Source organism: Rattus norvegicus, chromosome 8 (genome assembly GCF_021556685.1).
Source record: "Rattus norvegicus strain SHRSP/BbbUtx chromosome 8, alternate assembly SHRSP_T2T, whole genome shotgun sequence".
Classification (NCBI taxonomy): domain Eukaryota; kingdom Metazoa; phylum Chordata; class Mammalia; order Rodentia; family Muridae; genus Rattus; species Rattus norvegicus.
This window is the reverse complement of record NC_141541.1, coordinates 39,565,001-39,584,879: the sequence shown is the minus strand read 5'-3', so window position 1 is coordinate 39,584,879 and position 19,879 is coordinate 39,565,001. Positions and strand designations below refer to the sequence as shown.

Genomic DNA, 19,879 nt, shown 5'->3' with positions numbered 1-19,879 from the left:
CTGTCTTCTCCCCCCTCACTCTGACTTCTTTGTCACTGTCAAAGAGACACCCTTGAGAGGGCTTTCATTAGTCGTTTCTACCCAAGAAGGCATTAACCAAGAAAGCACAGCCAACTTGTAACAGCTACCCATGTCTTTCGAAAGTTCGATGTGGGCTTGTATTTAAAGGAGAAGTTTTATGCTAAAAGCACTTAGGAAGTGGGATAGGATGTACAGGCTTTTGGGGGTGCTGAAGATAAGAGCAGGGTTCTTCCTCCCAGGAGGCTTAGACCGAAGTCCCAGACAATAAGTTGGCCATATGGAGATGTAGTGGATCGGGAAAGAGTTCCCAGGATGTGGTATAAGACCCAATTCCAGGCTGGCCATTTCCACAGCAATTCTGAGACATAGAGAGAGCCTTTCCTGTTTCATGGATGAGGAATCTGGAGCTCAGAGAGGACAAATAACTGGTCCAAGGTCATTGGTGATGGGTAATGGAACCAATATTTGAATTCTTTGATTCTAGTGCTGGCTTTTGTTTACACGGCTGTACTGAGTACAGAGGGAGGTTGATCTCTGGGTTTCCAGTTTAGAGGGCAGAGAGTACTGTGTTTTAAGATGTGATAATTATAGACCATTTGCTTTATACCCTCCATGTATAGCCCTCCCCAACTCTAGATCAGGGTAATACTCCCATGTGCAAATGGGGCTTAGTTGAACCTCGTAAACATTAATTTAGGATGAGCATTCTGTACCCAGTCTAAGGCATGAACGTTATATTTTCTTCTTTGTGTGTATGTGTGCCTGTTTAGAGGTCAGTATTCGACCTAGAAAGCCATCCACCTTGTTTTTTGAGAACATCACTCATAGAACCAGAGCTCTTAATGGTCAGCAACCTTCCTGCCTCCACTTCCCCAGTGCTTGGGTTACACGTGTGTGCTTTTATGCCTAACTTTTTGACATGTGTTTTCAAGATTAAACTCAGGTCCTCGTATTTGCACGGCAAGCCCTTTCTAACTGACTAAGCCCTATCTCCCCTGACCCTCTACTGTCTCTCTGTCTCCCTCTTTCTCTTTTGATAGGCTCTCATTATATAGCTCAGACTGACCTTGAGCTCATAACATTCCTGCTTTCTCTTGCTGAGTACCGGGTCTAAGGGCATGCTTCATCATGCCTGGCTTGGAACCGCCACTTCCACTCTTCTTGGCACATCCTTTGATATGGAAGCTGATTCCTGAGTTTAGTGACTAATGCCTTCCATTCCCTGCTCTGCTGGAACTGTGGGCCTTTGCAGCAGCTACTACAGTGTTGGGCTGCTTATTGGCTGGGCAATAACTTAGGGAGAGCTGGCTGGTTCCTACTCAAACCCTTGTGCTGGGCCGTGGGATCAGGGGGCCACTGTTGGTTGCCACCTTGGGAGAGTGGTCCATGCTCGCTTGCCTTTCAAGACATCTCTATTTTTTTTTTTTTTTAGATGGAGGGCCCTTGGAGATGCTTATGGCCCCTGAAATAGCAGAGTTACTCATGACTTCACTGGAGAGAGTGGAGCAGCTATGAAACCTCCTCCCCTAAATGCAGCAATATTTGGTAACACTTGGCGTCTTGGGGAGAGAATTCATGTCTGTAATTAGTTACTGTATATCACTGTGAGTACTCGGCTCAGGATTTACTGGGCAAATACCATTTAACTGCACAATAACTACAGGTCCTTGCTGCTTATTGGGTAATTTACTAAGGCTGGGAGAATGGGGCAGGAGGGATGCCGAATAGGAGGTATTGTAACCCCTTGAATCAAACTTTATGAGTTCAGGTTTGGCAGAGAAGAGGCTGCTTGTCGCCAGCTCTCCTTGCTTTGTTTTGTGGGGTTGGCGGCAGAACTCGTCCTTTCTTTTATTCGGTGCAGAAGGACAGGTCTGAGACTGAGCTGTGGGACTGCCCACGGCCACCTAGGGTTATGGAGGGGTCTTTTGATTGAGAAGGTCTTTGGCCAGAGTCTGCTGAAGAAACCTGGCTATGCATCTAGCCTGTCATTGACTCCCTCCATGGGGCCCCTTTCTGTATCTGGGCCAGTGGGAGGGGAGGGCAGGGAGCCATTCTTGCCTGGCAGCATTAACATAATCTCAGTTCTCTCTTCTCCAACAAGCCTAAGTGTTGCTTGGGAAGCAGCCATCCCTGGACCTTGGATGGTGTTCCCAGCTCTAATCTGCTTGAGCAAAGTCTGTCTTAGTTTGGCCATGAACTGTCTAAACTCCTGTAACCTATTTAGGCCACAGAGAGGGGAAGAGACACAATAATGAAAAACTCAACGTGCAACATTGCCTTACGCAATCTAATAAATTACTCTGTAGCCGGCTGCCAGCTCAGACTAAGCCCAATATTGCCTGCAGTAATTATTTGGATCAAATGCAGTTTATCTGCTTCATATTTGTGCTTCTGTGCTCAGTGGTAACTTATAAATGTCATCGTGGTGTTTATTTGTTATAATGAAACTTAATGGCATTGGAAGCTAGGAGCCGAGCTGGTGGGGCGGCAGGTTTAAAACAATCTCTTCATCTCTGGAGAAGGAGCGAGCCAAGATAACACTGCAGTGCCCTGTAGAGAAGAGATTTGCAGAAGCACTGTGTCCTTGTACTGTGTGGTGGCGCCAGGAGTTCTAAGCTGGCACCAAAGGCCATTTGGCTTTGTCTCTGGAGACGTCTTTTCAGGAGTGGGTAAGATTTGGCTGTAAGTTAACCTAGCACTCCCCCATCTGTCCTTGCTCTGTCTTCCGAAGACTTTTGAGTTATGGGAGGTGTTCAGTGTTCACACCACCAATGGCTGATCTAAAGGGGTGATACTCATTGCTCAGGGTCTTGGGAAGCTGAGGTCTTGAATTGGGATGGGAATTAGAACACCCAATGACTGTGCTGTAGAGGATTGTCAGGGGAGGCCTGGAAGGAGAGGAGGACTGGGGATGAAGCATGAAGGAAGGAGGCTCCAAGGTACCTAAAGAGTGGTCATTAGGCCTGGTAGCAAGGAGCATGGGGAATGTACAAGGAGGATCAGGTGGGGTCAGAGTACGAGGCTCACCACAAATATAAGGCTCTGCAGAAGCAACACAGAAAATGGTGCGGCAATTAGTATAGAACTTGGAGTTTTAGCTCATCCAGTGCTGGTTTCTGTCACTTACTGGCTGGATGGCTGTGTGCAAGTTATTTTTTACTCCTGATTTTGATTTCCTCATGTGGACAATGGAGATCAGTATAGCTGTCCTTCCGGACTGGGGTGACCATTAAACAAGCCAGTGTGTCTAAAGTGATGACCATAGTATCTGGCACAGACTGAATGATGACCAAGAATTGTGGTGGCAGTGATTGGCGCCCTGCACCGTACACAGTCAACCAACATTAGCTGAGCAAATGGTCGAATCATGTCCCTTCCCACTTATGTGCATTACAAAACCCTCTTTCAAATAGCAGAGCTTGGATTTGGCCTTCGCAACACTCAGGGTTGTATAGGGCGGGCATGGAGACCCAGCACAGTTAGCGACAAGCCCAAGGCTACCCAGCTGGTACGTAGAAGGGGAACGGGTTCTCCTACATTCCAGGGCAGAGTGCCCTCTATCAAGGTCCTCCCATGACAGCTTTGGCTTGACCTGGGAGGCTGAACTCATCCTTGCTGACCCTTTGCCTTGTACAGAGTGCAGACGGTCACTCTCCAGCACAACAAGGGTTTCTTCCCAACTGCCTCCTTTTAATAGTGCGCTTGCTATTGGCTTATGAAATAGCCCTGCTCTCTCCTCAATGACATGTGTTCCTAAGGCCCCTAGCTCATGAGTAAAGATGAAGAATGCTCACCACTGTGATTTCTCCCACAGCTTATCCCCCTCCCAGCACTCCTGATCTCTGCACAAGTGGGATTGAACTGCAGTATCCACTTGGAACAGTAAGTGCTTAAACCTTTGTGTTTTCCTAAAGCACCCGCCCAGCTATTACGTATATATTGCATACTATATATTATTATATTATTATGTATATGTTGTATATATTACAACAAACGCATGCAACATTTGTTGTAAAGGGTTGGTTGTTAAAAATAAAAATAATTTTTCTTTGCTTGATCCCTAATTAAATACTACCTGAAGAAGTGTTTGCTTCCTGCAAATAACACACCATTTTATTTACAATTTACGATGTTCACCCATGTTATTTCACTGGTTCTCATCATAGGCGTCTATGACTTTTTAAAAAAAATATATAAATTTATCATGTATAGTGCTCCGCCTGCATGCTAGAAGAAGGCACCAGATCTCATTACAGACGGTTGTGAGCCACCATGTGGTTGCTGGGAATTGAACTCGGGACCTCTGGAAGAGCAGTCAGTGCTCTTAACCCCTGAGCCAATCTCTCCAGCCCTGACTTCTTTTCTTATATGACAATGCTCACTCAAATTATTTTTGTTGCCACTTATAACTGTAATTTTGCTACTGTTATGAATTATAATGTAAATGTCTGATATGCAGGTATCTGGTATGTGACCCCCCAAAGGTCACGACCCACAGGTTGAGAATAGTTGTTGTAGAAGACCAAGACTCAATTCTCAGCACTCACATGGAGGCTTCCTATCTGTAGCTCCAGTTTCAGGGGGATCTGATGACCTCTCCTGGCTGCTGCAGGTATGCATATGGTACACAGACATACATGCAGGCAAAACACCCATATGCATAAAATAAGATTTTTTTAAAAAGGGGATGACATTTTTGATGGGGTTAGTAGAAAACGATACAAGAATATAAAGGGCATTTTGATCTTACACCCTCATGGGTTCTTTCTGGTCCCCTCTCTTTTTGGAAGTTCCCCAGTACTACTGCAGTCAAAACTGACTTCGTCTACTGCTGCACCCCAAGAGAACATTCTCAGTACATCTCTTTGGTTTTTCTCACTCCACTTTTCTCTGTCGCTAGCCATTCATCTCTCACTGAACCCCGATTTCTGGGGTGGGGGAGTTACCAGTTCTGTTGGAGTCCCATGGATCTCTAGGGTATACGATTTCAGAATCTGTGGGACAGTTTCTGACCCCCAGTTCCAGTGAGCCCTGCTGCTGGGAGATTTCTCTTAGGTGGTATTCATGACAACCAGGAGGTGCTGGGATACGCAAGGGGGCTGGAAGCTAACACTTCCATCCCTTGTGTATGAGCCTTAAGCATCCTCCAACCAATTTACCTTAAGAGATAGTATGTAATGTCCCACTCCTGGGGTCTCCTGACTTTGACTCGTTATTCTATAGCATGTCTCAGAGTTCCTTCAAGCCTAGGCTCTAGTTGTCTGCAGTGATTACAGACTGGGTGACACTTCGTGTTGGCTCCATCCTTCCATGTCAAGTTTTAAAAAGTCACTCTGGTACCCTTTTTTCCTGAAGATAAATGATCACATTTAAATGTGCCTCTGGGGTAACTGGGCAAAGTGAGAATATTCTCCCATATCTCCCACAACTCTGAGTACATAGTCAGCACCTGGTAAATCCTCAAAGCAAACAGGAATGAACTTTCAGAACAGACCCAAGTGCAGCTATCAGCACACCGAGAGCAGCAGGCTAGCCAGAGTGGCTCGCCTCTTTCTAGGCCTGAGAGCATCCACAACCACATCCTCAGCCACGGCACACGATTCTGGGCTACACCTTGTCAGGTGCAGAGGAACTGCGGCCTAGCATCCTTCCTCAACAAGAGAGGAGTGGCCTGTGCCCTATTTTGAGATCCTTTCGTGAATAGCGGTTGAGATGTGTTACTCTTTACTGCTAAGAATGGTGGTTATTCCTAGTCCATTTGACTCGGAGATGGGGAATTGTTACATTGCTCTATTTATCCCACACTTGGTATGCAGTTACTGAAACTGTCACCGTGTCCTATATTCCATAGGCCATTATGTGTATTTCAAACCATTATATAAATGGACTTGATTTGGTACTTCTGAATGTCATCAAACTCCTCCCATACCGGTAGCAACACTGTTTCCATAGAAACAAATATATTTCAGCAAGAAAGGCACAAGGAAGAAGCAGACAGAGCAGAGGAGAGAAACAGTATCCCATTGCTGCTTTCAGAGTGCTGGACCTGGCACTGTGCAATGACCGCCCTGAGAAGGTGCTATGAGTGCCTTCAGATTTTTATTGACTTCCCCTCAATAAAGTCCTGGGTAATTCATCTCGGCCCCAAACCTACTCATTCTGCTACACAGCTCTGAGAACTTTACGGCACCACAGGCCATTAGGCAAGTCATTTATTTCCACTCTTCTATGCCTTCCCCAGACTCGGGGGGTGGTGGTGTGGGGGTGGGGGTGGGGCCTGGAGCGAGGGTCTCGGCATTATTGAGCTCAGTGATGAAGCTTTGAGGCTAGATGAGGGCAGAGAGGCAGAGAGGGGAGAGGAGGCCTCCTCAGGACACAGCATATGGGGAGATCCCATTATCTTGGTAATAAGTGTTGCTTCCCAGGTCACTTGACCCCTTGTTAGTACAGTTGAAATGGTAGGATGAAGACTCTTAGAGCTAAAGGACAATGACCTCTTTAAGGAAAGCACCCAAGTGTCAAATTCTCCAAGAAGCTACCCTGGACACACCTGATATGGATTTTAGTGAGTGGAGTTTCCTTCTCTGTGGCCACAGCTGATGATTCATACTTGGGTGCAGGCAGCTCTGATACTTACACTACCCTATCGTGTGCTCGATAGCCTTCTGAGCAGGGACCGCCTTCACGTGCCCCAGGGCTGGCACTGTGCCGTGCACTGAGCCACTGGATGAAAGGTGGTCAGTCCTAAGTGCCCAGCTCCACTGTCTGCAAAGTTCTTTCTATCCAGTGGAACTTGGCAAGGATGTTTGAACCATCAAAGGATGGTATGGATGACATCTCAGCTTATAAAACTGTGGATCACGACACCATTGGGGGTTGTAATAAGAGGGTTATATGTGGAGGTGATAAAAAAAATTTGGCCTCAGTGAAAGGTTTCTGAGCATGCAGTGACCGGAGCACTGACTTTGAAATCAAACATGCAGGGAATGAGGCGTTTCTGGCAGTGCTCACCTGTGTCACATCTGTCAGAGGCACTGCAGCCTTGGTTTTGAACACAGCGCTGTTCACTTCACACTGTCACCCCGACATAGTGCCACCCAGTGGTCCCTGAGTCACCTACCTCAGCTCAGTTTTGAGACACCAGGTGTTACAAATGGCGGTGTTTTTACTGTGCATACAAAGTTTTTGCTCTCACAGAAACATAACCATTTAATTATGGAAGACAAAAGCTTCAATATTTTTCTACCATCATTCTTTGATGTGTGGGTATCAAAGTGGTGTGTCTTCGGATAGTGCTGAATCTGAGTGTTTGATCTTAGAAAACTGTTATTTAAATTGCTGATTTGAGCTTTATGAAAAAAAACAAAACACGAAATGAACTTTGGCTTGGGATTAGGGTGGAATTTCCAACAATCTCTCAAGTGCACTGAATATACTTCTGCTGTGTCACACGATACGCTTATGCAAAACGGAATTCTCAGCTCTGACAAGTTTAAGATCAAAATACTGATCTGAAAACCATTGGAAGTGTTCCACACCCTGCAGCAGCAAGATTTAGTCAAGATTGAATTTTTTATGTAAAAATAAACAAGCACACCCATCTCATTAGTGAACAGATATGCCTTTGTTTTTAATAAATGGTAAAATTATGCTTGTATCAAAGATTAAGAGATATTAATTTCTTTATGATTCTATGGTTTATCATCAGTAAATGCTCAGTTTACGTGCCTATGTACTTGGAGTCATATAAATGTTTCATTTAGACATTTCTATATCTGTACAGTCACAAAAGTTTAAGGGGCCATCAGGTAGAGGACCTTTGACCCCTTTTTGCTCTCAGGAATCCATGATGACTTGCTTCTGAGCCTATTGTGACTTGAGCTGGAATTGCATCTAGATTTCTCTGACTCCCAAGCTCCAATGTTGATCTTTAGGCTCACGAGTCACGATGCTAAATAAAATATTTAAACCAATGCAGGCCTCAAGACGACTGGCACTGAAGAACAGCTGTTTGTCCTTGGTGGTCTCTGCTGAGGACAGAGCACATCTCTGGCTCAGGGTTCAGAGCCTGGTACAGGGCTGAGCTGTGGGATGAGCATGGGTGAGGGTGACCTCCATGTGTTCTCTCACGGAACTCTCTAAAGAACCTACTTCCTTTCCCCAGAGGTTCTTGCAGCCTGTCTCTTTCAAAAACATACCCTAACCCCATTGATTAGGCACCCCTCCCCCACCCCTGCCATTGACACACTCAGTTGTGTTGCCCCAGACTTCACTGATGCTTAGATTTGGGTCCTGGGCCCAACGCCTGTCCCCAAGCTGGGTCTGTCATGTTGGGTAAGTCACATGCCTTTCTTGAGACAGTTTCCTCTTTACTAGGTGTTTGCTCATGTTTCTTTTCACAGTCCCAGGGCTAGAACCGTCTCCCCATCTTTACTCTTCTGCCAGTATTCACTCTGTGCAAACATTTGAGTTAGGCCCCCTGAGACATATCCGACCTAATGGAGCTTACTGACTGGGAGGGCAGGGCAGACAGCTATTCGTGAAGCAACTGTAATATGAACTTACATTTGTGCATAGGGGTAAGCATTCTGGAGGGCAGGACTGAAAGATCATGAAGTACACAAACCTGACCTAGACTGGGGAAAGCAGAGCAGAGGAGCCTTGGTAGGAAAGATAGCGGAGCTAAGGTTTGGATGACAAGCAAGAATGGGCATGCTAAAGGCAGGGAGATGGATGTGTTGGGGATGATGTATGGTCTAAGAAGAGGGACCAAGGACACTGAAGTCCTATGTAGGAGAGAATGACTTCCTTGAGAAGGAGAAAGAAGGTCCATGTGTTTGAAGAACTTGCAGGAATCAGATTGTGCGAACCCTTAAAGGTCGTGGGGAGGACTTAAATAGTCTTAAAAGCCGTAGGAAAATCATTGAACTATTTCCTAGTAACATAGTAACACGTTTGCATTTTGAAGCACTGCTTTGGCTGTGTGTGATGAAGAAATGGGCTGGAGGCTGATTGGACATAATGAGGAAAGAGAGGTAAGGAAAGACAGAGAGGGAGGGAGGGAGAGAGCACAGGAGAGGAGAGAAAGGGGGAGGGGGAGGGAGAGAGAGGGAAAGAGGGAGAGATTTGAAAGATACCCAGAAGGTAAAATCCCCAGGACATGGTGCAGCAAGGATGCAAAAATGAGAGGGGGATGGGGAAGTTTACAAAGTAATCTGGCATGGTCTGCAGCCAGGGGACCCCTCTGGTCTTGAATAAACAGGTCTTCTGCAGGAATGATGGCTGGTGGAATAAGCCTGGGACAAAGCTATAGAATCTTCCATCAGATTGAGGCAGGAGAATGGAAATAGCTAGTCTCCTGCTCCATGATGCTGAGTGAATTAAATAACAATCATAAAGTGCCCTGGAAGCCCGAGTCTTGCCATAAATAATAAACAGAGACGTTATACAAATAACCAGCTTCGTAGCCCCAGTGGAGGAAGACACATCATCAAGAAAAATGAAATAAGAAAAAAATACGCGCCCCAAAGCGCCAACTAACAAAATGACAGTATTAGCCAACATCCTGGGGACTGTGGCAGGCACCTCAGAAATGCTCTCAGGAAAATGATTGTGTGCCCTCTGCATGAGCCAAACTGGCCCCAAGGATCCTCGTGGGAGGAGCTGTTCATAGAAGCAGAACTCCTCTTTCCTAGGTTCAGGGTTTTGGGGAGAGGTCCCAGGCTACCTACTTTCCCCTTGCACAGTGTAGTTAGTTTGCAGGTTGGGTGGCATTAAAGTCAACTGTGACCTCTATCTTCTCTTCAAGGAGAGGCAGGAGAAAGAAACTCCCAAGTGTCTTTGGGGGCAGTTGGCAAAAACCACTCAACTTAAAACTGGCTTAGTGACCAGGAAGCCTTTGTTTACCAGGGCCCGCAACATTGACAGATGCGTGAGGGCAGATTAGAGTTTGCATCATCACAACTCCGAGTCTTTGCTGGTTAGTTTTGACATGCACTGTGGTCACCTGGGAAGGTCAAACCTCAAATGAATTGCCCTTATCAGGTTGGCCCGTAGGCAAGTCTGTAGGGGCATTTTTTTTTTGTGGTTAATAATTGAAATAGAAGGGCCCAGTTCACTGTGGGCATTGGCATGTCTGAAGGGGTGGTACTGAGGTTTGCTTATACATAGGAAAATAGGCTGAGCAAGTCATGAGGAACAAGGCAGTAAGCTGCACTCTTTCTTGATTTCTGCCTCTGTGCTCCTTCCTTAAGCTCCTGCCCTGGCTTCCCTCAACTGTAAGCTAAATAAACCATTTCTTCCCCCAAGTTGTTCTATTCAGTGTTCTGTCACAGCAACAGAAAAGCAAACTGATAAAGAGCCTTACAGGTGACCTTCTTGAAATTATTCAACATTGGGTTGGTGAAAGTTGAATTCTAGATGCCCAAAGTCTTGCCAGGACAAGCTCCCACACCTGGCTCCATGTACTTTCTCCAACTATGTGGCAGCCATTGCTTTTTCCTTACCATCTCTTTTAGGGGATAGTAGACCAGGGTTGTTTTATACTCATTAAAGAAAGAAAGAACAGGCCCCTATATCATCACAAAGAACTTCAAGTTCCCTGTAGCTATGAGTTTGCATTCTTTATGGCCCCATCTCCTGCCTAGGGCTGAGAGGTGAGGACAAGAGCTATGGTGGTCATTCACTGGTCCGTAGAATGAGAGCTAGCACGATGGTGCCGCAGGGACTGCACAGAAGGGAGGCCAAGGTCTCCTTGCCTCCTCTCTCCTTTTAGCACACTTTTCCTTGTTTACCCTTCTCAAGATGAGCTTCACAGGACTTTCTGGTTCCTAAAAGACTTGTGCTCTACAAGGTATATCTTTTTATAATGTTCTGCCTTTGATACTCCCCTGGGCAAGGACAGTTTTCCTGGCATTTCACTCTGCAGGGGGCTTGAGAGGCCTCTAAACCTGCAACCAATGGAAAGCTACTGACTCAGGTGTTGCTGAAGATGTGGAGACAACCCTGGTCAGGGGCCTGTTTTACTGCCCTGGCTGACCTGGAACTCGCTATGCAAACCAGGCTGGTGTAGAACTCACAGAGATCCATCAGCCACTACCTTCCAAGTTTTGAGATTGAAGTATCAGGGTCCTTCTCATGACCCAGCTGATATCCATGGCTGACTTTGGATATTCTTGTACTCACAGCCTCGGTCAAACACTTACTTAAGCAATTTACCGCCACTCCCCCTATGTGTGAGTCATTGAACTAGGTTTCTAGGATGCGAAAACAGGGACCTGAGGTCTTCCCTGTCCCACAGGTGGGGCCAACGGTACACAAGTAAGAAGTTGATACATCATCACAAGTTGTGATACACTGCATAGGAAGCAGACTGTTTGTCCAGGTGGAGCATATGGGAAGGGAGAGGGGCTCTGGTTTAGGTGAGGTGTGAGCAGGGGCTCTTTGTAGAGATGTTTTTCAGTGAGACGTGTCTGGTGATTTTACAGTTAGCTGTTTGTGGGGCAGGGACTGTGTCTTATTCACTTTAACAGCTCCTGTACTTATAATGCAGCCTGACACTTATTATGAAAAATTGGTATCATTCTTATGGTATTCAATGAATGTTTGATGAATAAATAAGCAATCTCTTTCCAACAGCTCCTGTAAAGCATAGAGTTCTTAATCACACGAAGACAATGGTATCAGACAACACTGGCATTCTGTGCCCAGCCTGTCTTTAACCCCTCTGTCCTAGTAGGGCCTTAGCTAATTTTTGCTTGTTTTTCTATTGGATTCCAAGATTTTTGAGTTCAAACAGAAAAGAACTCCCCCAACCCGCACAACATTTACTACCCCCCCATTCCTGTGAATGCTACATATATTCTCCGAGAGGCTATTAGGCACTCCTAAATAGAGCAACTCTCTCATTGACTATCACATGCTTCCTTAAATGATCTTTGAATAGCATCTTCTTTTTATTGCTTTGTGTTAGCTTAACAGCACCGACTGTGATTATTCTAACTTATGACAAGCCCCAGATCTATAAAGCTCCTGTTCATTCATTATTTTCCTATTGCTCCTTCTCACATGTTTGTTGTTTTTGGAATGTAGTGAGGAGGGGTTGGTGGTGGAGGGAAAATAAAATAAAAGGAGATATAAAATTAACAGGGAAACAAATGAAATAGGGATCTCACTGGGTGACGGATACCCTATTAGATGCCGTTAAACAAAACAAATATGCTTTAATACAACACAAGCAAAGATTTTTATACTTATTCTGAAATGGAAATCAAGCAATCGCCACTTTATCTCTAATGGGAAAAGCAGCTAATTGTCTCAATAGCTTACGAATTCTGGCCACTTGGAGAAAAATAATAATTATTGTTTTTTTTAATGCTTTACCAATTGTTCAAATCATACCAAGGTGCACTGTCTGGCACAAGCCAAGAATTCTGTTGCTTGATCGATGTCAGGACTGCTATTCCTATTCAATTATTAATATGTAGGAGTTATAATTATTTTCGGTATTGCTATGAGATAATTATAAACCATAAAACAGTCCCTGTGCTTGTGGATGCTTTTCTCATCTGCAAATGGGTTGGGCTCTAAGAGCTCCCAAGCAGAGCATGCCTCTCATTTGCTTGCTTAAACAACACATGGACTTTAGAAGAGAGAAAATGTGCTGTCTGGCACTTGGGAAACAAGGCCGTCTAGCTTGGAAGAAAAGCCCTCTTCCCTTTTCCCATTGTGACTTGGACCCTTCCAGACCCAGAACTCACCCACTGCACATGGCTTGTTCTACCCCACTGTCTTGGCCTCCTCTAGCCTGCCTCCATTTTGCCTGCTGAGACTTGTAACACACCACACATGTCGACTCAGCCTGCTCAGCATCCATTACTTCATTTTCTTGGTCACTTAGAAGCTGAGGTCAGACATCTGGAGCTTCAAGATCCTAATGCAGCCCAGTTCCTGGCTTTTTCTGCTCGCCCAACCCCTAAGAGCCTAGCCTCTGTTTTTGTAATGAGCATCTCCAGCAAGAGAACATGTCTATTCAGCACCACGGACAGAGTCATGCTGTCAGCGTCCACAAATTAGAAGTTACTGCCTACCTCTCTCTTAGGGGCTGCGGTGTTGAAAACAGAGAGGGTGATGAGAAAGAAAAAAAAGCTAATGAAAAAGACTGATGGTCTTGCCACAAAGTATGCAGCCCCAACCCCTGGCTGTGCTCAGCCATGGGGCTCCTACAGATGATAAGTGGTTGCTGGAAGCTTGTTGGTTTCTTGAATAGGCAGGCAGTGAATGTAAGTGTTAAGAGCTTCCTGGACTTGCTTGTGCTCATCTTTCTCCTAGTAGACTGTTGTCTTGATGGGAGGGGTTCTGGTGACAAGCCCATAAGTAGTCCAAGATTCTGGTCTGGGCCATATACAGAGACATGAGTGTCATAGCTGGTAGGTTGGGAGGATATGCAGTTGTTGAATAGAGGGAGAAGGCACCGGGCTGTGTACAGTGTAATTCATGGCCAGATGCTAGGGGTGTCCTGACTCTTTCTTGGCTGAAGTGGGAAAGAGGCTACAGGAGCTCTGAGCCCCAGTGGGGGCAGCTCATGGCAAGCCAGGCTGGTGGTAGGAAGCCAAGACTTCATTTGTCTGACTTTAATGAATAAATGGCACCCCCAGACATTGTTTATCTACTTTTGAACCCTGACAAACAGTCTGTGGCATCTGATGAAGAGGGTTATTAGCTGCATGGAGACAGATGGCTGGGGATGGAGAGGATTGGCTCTTTATTACAGCAGACCCATAAGTGACAGTGATATTCTCACATCCCAGCCCACACGTCAAAGTCAATACATTCCTCAAGTCCTCTGGGACATACGCTGGCCCAGTACTTCTGGAAGGTAGAGACACCCCTGGGAGACAGAATTCAGTCTGTGTGGTTGGGAAGGTAGGCAGATCTCTAAAAACAGGCTCTTGGAGCATAGTACCGCCTTATTCTCTACGATGCTCCCGAGTTCCCTATAAAGCACTGTCAATTCAAGAAGTAGGAATGATTCAAGAGAAGGAGGGAGAATGTTGGATTGGAAAGACAACAGGAGCAGATTTTAATGGGGTTGGGTAAGTGGGTAGAAGAGCAAAGGTAGGCGACAAATAGAAAGAGAAGTAAGGGGCATGCAGTGGGAAGAGAACATAGCAAACGAAAAATACTGAATCACCACGGCACACTTTAGCACCAGCTGCTCTTCCCTGTGTAAATAGCACCATGAAGATCGAGCTGAGCCTCCCACTCTCCTTCCCGAGCGGCTTTGTGTTCCTTGTCCAGGTTCCTCTGCACCACAGTTGTAGAATACCCTCCCCTCACTGTGTTACCCTTAAGGGGTTGGGGAGGTTCTCACTGACCTTCATTCATTCTCCGAAACTTGTCCTTGGCCATGTAGCCCAGCACCAGACAGCATCCTCTCCTCTGGAGGCCAAGCTCTGGAAGGAAAGCATAGGTGGGTGAGTTGGGAATGGGTCATGTGTCAGAGACTCCTTAGCATGGGGCTGTGGATAAGCAGGGATGTTTATTTAGAAAACGCAACTTTCAAGGCAACTTACTTTGCCATGTAAGTGTTTTTACAGCACTTCTATCCTAGGCAAGCTTAAAGTCAATAGTTCTTGCTAGACTCTCACAACCTCACGTGAGGCACAGAGCACTGTGCCTTCCATTCCTACCACCTCCATTTTCGGACATACAAAGGAAGAAGCCTTATTGGAGTCAGGATTTTAAAAGTAGGCTCTGGGATGCATTCTCATAACTATTATTCTGGGCTATGGGAATTTTTATGGTTTAAGTTTGAGGACCATGCCCAGGTCACTTTGAGACTGTGGACAGACCTGCTAAACAGGAACACCTGGTAGCGTCCAGAATGGGGCAGCATGATCAGACGCAACGGTGACCCAAAAGGAATAGTGAGAATGACTATAGTGAGAACAGGAGAAGACACAGAAATGCTGTGTAGACAGGATGTCTCAACCTTCAGGAAGGGTGAGATTCTGCAGTTGCTGACTTTTGTGTGTTCCTATGGGCAGTCACTGGTTAGCAACGGCATCTAGGACTTGGGAAGTTCAGACGTAGAGCACAGGGGTGAGCAGTGGTGACGCACACAAGGACTCATAGCGCATTGACTTTCCCAGAAGAACAAGACAGAAAAGCAACTCTGGGTAGCAAATGCCTGCCACTATCTCTTGCAGAGCATTTTATAAACCAGCTTCTATTGTATGTGAGTGGTAGACCTGAGTATGTCCTCCTCACTAGAGGGCAAGCTATCCTCTCTTTTGACTTTTAGTCCTGATTTCTCTTGGGCACTTCATGAATTCTGAAACAACTCCATATCCAGTTTAATTTTTAACTCCCATAGCAATGCTTTGTGGTATGCAGATGGGCTATGTTCACGTGTCACACAGATGGAGAAACGGAGGCTCAATAGTGTTGAGGGGGCTGTCTTTGGTACGTTTGATTCATCTCTGCTTGTTCAGAAGCCGTAAAACCACGACAGCTGCCCTAGACTGTACGCATGAGTATGTGATACTGTTCTAGAGTACACAGGACTGCAGCTCCCCACTTCCCCAGAATCTTGCCAGGATTGCTGCTACCTGACTGCTTCTACCTTATCTTCTCAGAGAAGGAGGCTCCCACTGAGTGCTATCACACTTGTCTATGACATGCATGTGTCTTTGGCCTTCCACCCCCGGGTGGCTGGGCTATCAGGGAATAGACAGAATGGGATGATTCCTCCTCCCGCCTCTGCTCAGAATTCTCTGTATCCATCTGGTGCAGCTCAGGTCTAGCCTCCAAAGACACCAGGATGAAAAGAAGTGCGGGGCCCTCGAGAACAGACAAGTCAAACTTGGGGCCTCATACCCCAGGGAAAAACAAAGCTCGGTTGTAGGATGCCATAGCCCAGGGAGGTCACCAGCTTTGATCTCCTGATTTTTTTTAAAGGGATTTATTGACTATCAGTGAAGAGCAGAGAGGCAGATCTGAGGGTGCCGTTTCCAAAGGCTCACTTCCCTTCTTTCCCCCTGCACAACAGCTCACTCATCTGAAGATGTAGCCAAACCGCCCTCACTTCAAACGGCTTCACATCTCAGGCACCCAAATTGACATGTTAAGTTCTCCCATCCAGGGCCTTGGCCCTTTCTTCGGGGGCTCCTGTTCTGTCGAGGGCCGTGTGGATCAAAGCCCCTTTGATGTTTACTTACTATATTTGTGCATTCCTTCTAATAGCCACCTCCAAAAGGCAGGAATGTAGCATGCAGAGAGGGGGCCAATGGAAGAACAGGCTGTGAGGAGCCTCCTAGCTCCAGTTAACGGTAGCTTTTTAGGCAAAAAGCTTGCATATAAAGTCCAAGTGTTGACACTAGGAAGACCATTAGGACGACAGGCACAGTGTTCATCACCAGAGTGATGTAATTGTTATTGGTCCCTTTAATATTTATCACTGACTTATGCCTGTCTAAAGCACACGAGTGGTAGCTTCTAATGAGAGAGGGAGAGCATGGGCTACTAGACTGAGCCTAGGAGGGACTCTAGAGTAGCATTGAGGAAGGAGGATAGAAGATGCTAGAAGGATTTGGCCAATGTTTCTTCTGTCTTCTGGGCAGCTTCCCACACTCTCAGGTGAACGTAAGGAGAATAGCTCTAAAGACTAAAATACGAGTGGCCTGTCATATCTGATTGTCCACAGGGTTTGATTCTGCAACTCACTCTAACTCACTTTATGTGTCACATACTGGGATACTTCCCAAGTTAGCAGCAGAGGAGAGGCTGTGCCTCATACAGTTATTATAAGTAAGAGTCTGCCTGACTATATTTGATATTTGTAAATGAGCAGGGAAAATTTTTTTAAATGCTCTGATTAATAAAAGAAATTGAGGACGAGGTAATTTCTCAATGTACTTGGCTCATTTAATTTGACACGTGTGGGTTAGTCTTAATTATTTAGGCAGCTACATTACAAGGCACTAATAAGCACACTGCAAAAATTTATTAAGTGAGAAGGCTTTCTGGGTGCCTCATTGCTGAGAAGTGGGGAGAAGCCATTGGGATCCTTTGGAGAGCAAGTGAGCTGCAGGACTCGCAAAGTGAGGATTAGCCAGCTTGTCATATACAGAAAAATGGGATGCACTTTGGAGAGATTTGTACAGCTAAATTAGAACTCACCAAATCCACATATGGAACTCCCCAGCAGGGACAAAAGTGGATGAGGCAGGGGGATGTGGGTGCCCATCTAGGGAGGGAGAGCATTGTCAGAGATACTGACCATATATAGACCAACAAGGAAACAGAAAGTAATCATGGGGGTTGTGGGAGACATCCAACAAGCCAAAAGAACAAGAGTACTGGGGGAGAAACAGAACAGGAACCTCCTTTTTTGAGGTAGCCCAGTCACCAGTCTATTCCCTTCTTTACTGAGATGGTCAGTAGAGTGAAAACACATGCTAGTTTTGAACCTCCAGTAGGTTCTTCAAGTAGGTTTTGAGTGGCTTCCTCAGTGGCAGTTCCACCCAGATTCTTCAAAGACTTCATGGACTATGAGTGAATGAAGACTTGTTTTAAAAATAGACTGTTCATAGCAAAGTTTAAAGCCATTTGCAGTTGGGTTTTAAGGGCACTGTCTGAGAGGGACAAAGGCTTAATTGGTGCTGTGTGCACAGAAACAGGTTTCAGAACAGAGATGTGTCTTAGGGAGAAGGATGTTTGGCACTCTGGGAACTTTTGAGCTCTGGATTGTGAGTAACAGAAGGGTCAGGTTGTCCTTTTCCAGTCCTCAGCCTCCACTCCCAGGTTCAGTGCCTAGCACAGGGCAAATGCTGGGCAAGGGGCAAACTCAAAGACGTTGGGGGTGGTGTGAGCAACTCCCCTCCTCCCACATCAGAATGAAGACGATGAGCTCTGATGTAGCAGGATGCATTTAGGTTAGGCTGGGATGCTTGTGGAGTGAATGAAACTTGTAATTCATCCAAACAGGGAACTGTTCTACAAGTAGGGAACACTGTGGGATTTTCTCCAGGGGGGAATAAAAAAGGAAAGCTTTGTAAATGGAGCGGGTGTCTTCAGCACACAGGATGTGGATGGGGCTCTTTCTAGCCGCGGATCCCTTTATTCTCAACACTACTACTAATAGCACGGCGATACTTCATCCCATTTGTGGCACACTTATGTTTTTCACAATGCTGTAATATTTACTGTCTCATTAGATGCTCGCAGTAGCTTGGTGATGTAAGAGAGGCAGAAATTATTTCCTCCATTTTGGATTTAGAAAGAAAGGCTTGGAGAAAGAACTAAAAGGACATTTCAGAGCCAAAGGCTGATTGCTGGATCTCATCCTAGAGCTCAGGGCTGGTTTCAGGGTTAGCTCTTAGGGGTACCAGGATGGCCAATCTACAAGTCAAAACAGACTAAGGAATACCAGAGATTAGTGGTCACAGCTGTAGGACTGCATTGTAGATTGAATTGGTTACATGCTCTCCTATTCATATGCTGTGGTCCTAGTCCACCCACCCCATGCCTAAGCCCTCACCCCTAGGTATGATGTTCTGTGGAGATTGGGACTTTGCAGAGTTAGTCAGGTTAAAATGAGGTCATTAGGATTCGCTGCAGTTCAATAGAGCTGGTGCCCTTATAAAAGGGGAAATTGAAGGAGTGTGTGTGTGTGTATGTGTGTGTGTGTGTGTGTGTGTGTGTGTGTGTGTGTGTGTGTGAGAGAGAGAGAGAGAGAGAGAGAGAGAGAGAGAGAGAGAGAGAGAGAGAATGACACATGAACACATCTGAGATGATGATAAAACTTCCCATTTGTGGGTTGCTTATTTTTTGACTACGTTGTGATAATCACTACCTCATTCAGTTGCTGAAAACTATCGTTTTCAAATGTGTACACGCTTTTGGTAGGGTTAGAAGCTAGAGCAGCCATTAGGGAAATATCAGATGCTTTCTCTCATGTCCATGAAAGTCAAAAGAAAATTATTTTGGAAGAGGCAGGAGATCAGAGGTACGGAGGGAGGGTGCAATAGAGGACATTGAGAATAAGACCAAGGTACATTAAATATGTGTATGAAACCTCACCACGCACAATTAATACATCCTAATAAAAAATTAACAAGGGTTAGCACTTTTCCTCCTGAAACTGTTTGGCTCTGGCATGTTTCTACAAGCTACCAGACAGGAGCTGGAGTCTTGCAGGTGCAGGGAATCCTTAGAATGGTTAAGATGGGGAAAGGAGGGTACTGCACACTTTAACCTGGTGCGGATGATGCACAGAAGAGGTAAGTCCCGAGAAGAGCAAGAGCAGCTAGGAGGGTCCTGCCATGCTCCAGGCGAAAGACGACGGTTTCCCATCTGCTACCCCTTCTTGCTCTCTGAATACAGCAGGGATCGGAAAACAGGTAGAAGGACACAGAGGCTTCTCAAGGGGGACACACAGAGCCCGTAATCCTTGCCATCTCAACACAGAGAGCAGCAGAATGGCTGAAAATAGCCTGAATTCCCCAGATGGTGCCTTGGACCATATGGAGGAAGCGCCAGCTGGACCTGGTTGGAGTTGCTGGGAGGTCCTGATGCTTCCGAATGAGCAGAGCTGGCTGATACTGAGACGCTTCACTCAGCAGTGAAGCACCCCACGGTCTCCTCTGAGCTTCTGCTTCCTTGTTCCATCTATAAATTACTGCTCCTGAGATCTCCCTTGCATGATTTACATGAAAAGCCAACATACAGTAAAAGAGCTGAGATGAAAGGACCTGAAAAGAAAGAATCCAATGAGGCAAACACCAGAGTCAAGTCTGGAGGTCAAGTACCCTCCTCTTCCCTTGCAGATAGGAAAATGGAAACGAGATGGGGAAGG

General features: G+C 45.9%; 1 protein-coding gene across 8 annotated transcripts in view; it reads right to left on the bottom strand.

Moving 5' to 3' along the window:
- Positions 1 to 19,879, bottom strand: part of Kirrel3 (kirre like nephrin family adhesion molecule 3) — a 539,739-nt gene that overhangs the window by 104,130 nt on the left and 415,730 nt on the right. For all 8 annotated transcript variants that reach the window (NM_001433793.1, NM_001433795.1, NM_001433794.1 and 5 more), the window contains 1 exon segment: positions 14,397 to 14,474. In NM_001433793.1, the coding sequence (NP_001420722.1) occupies positions 14,397 to 14,474 (78 nt within the window).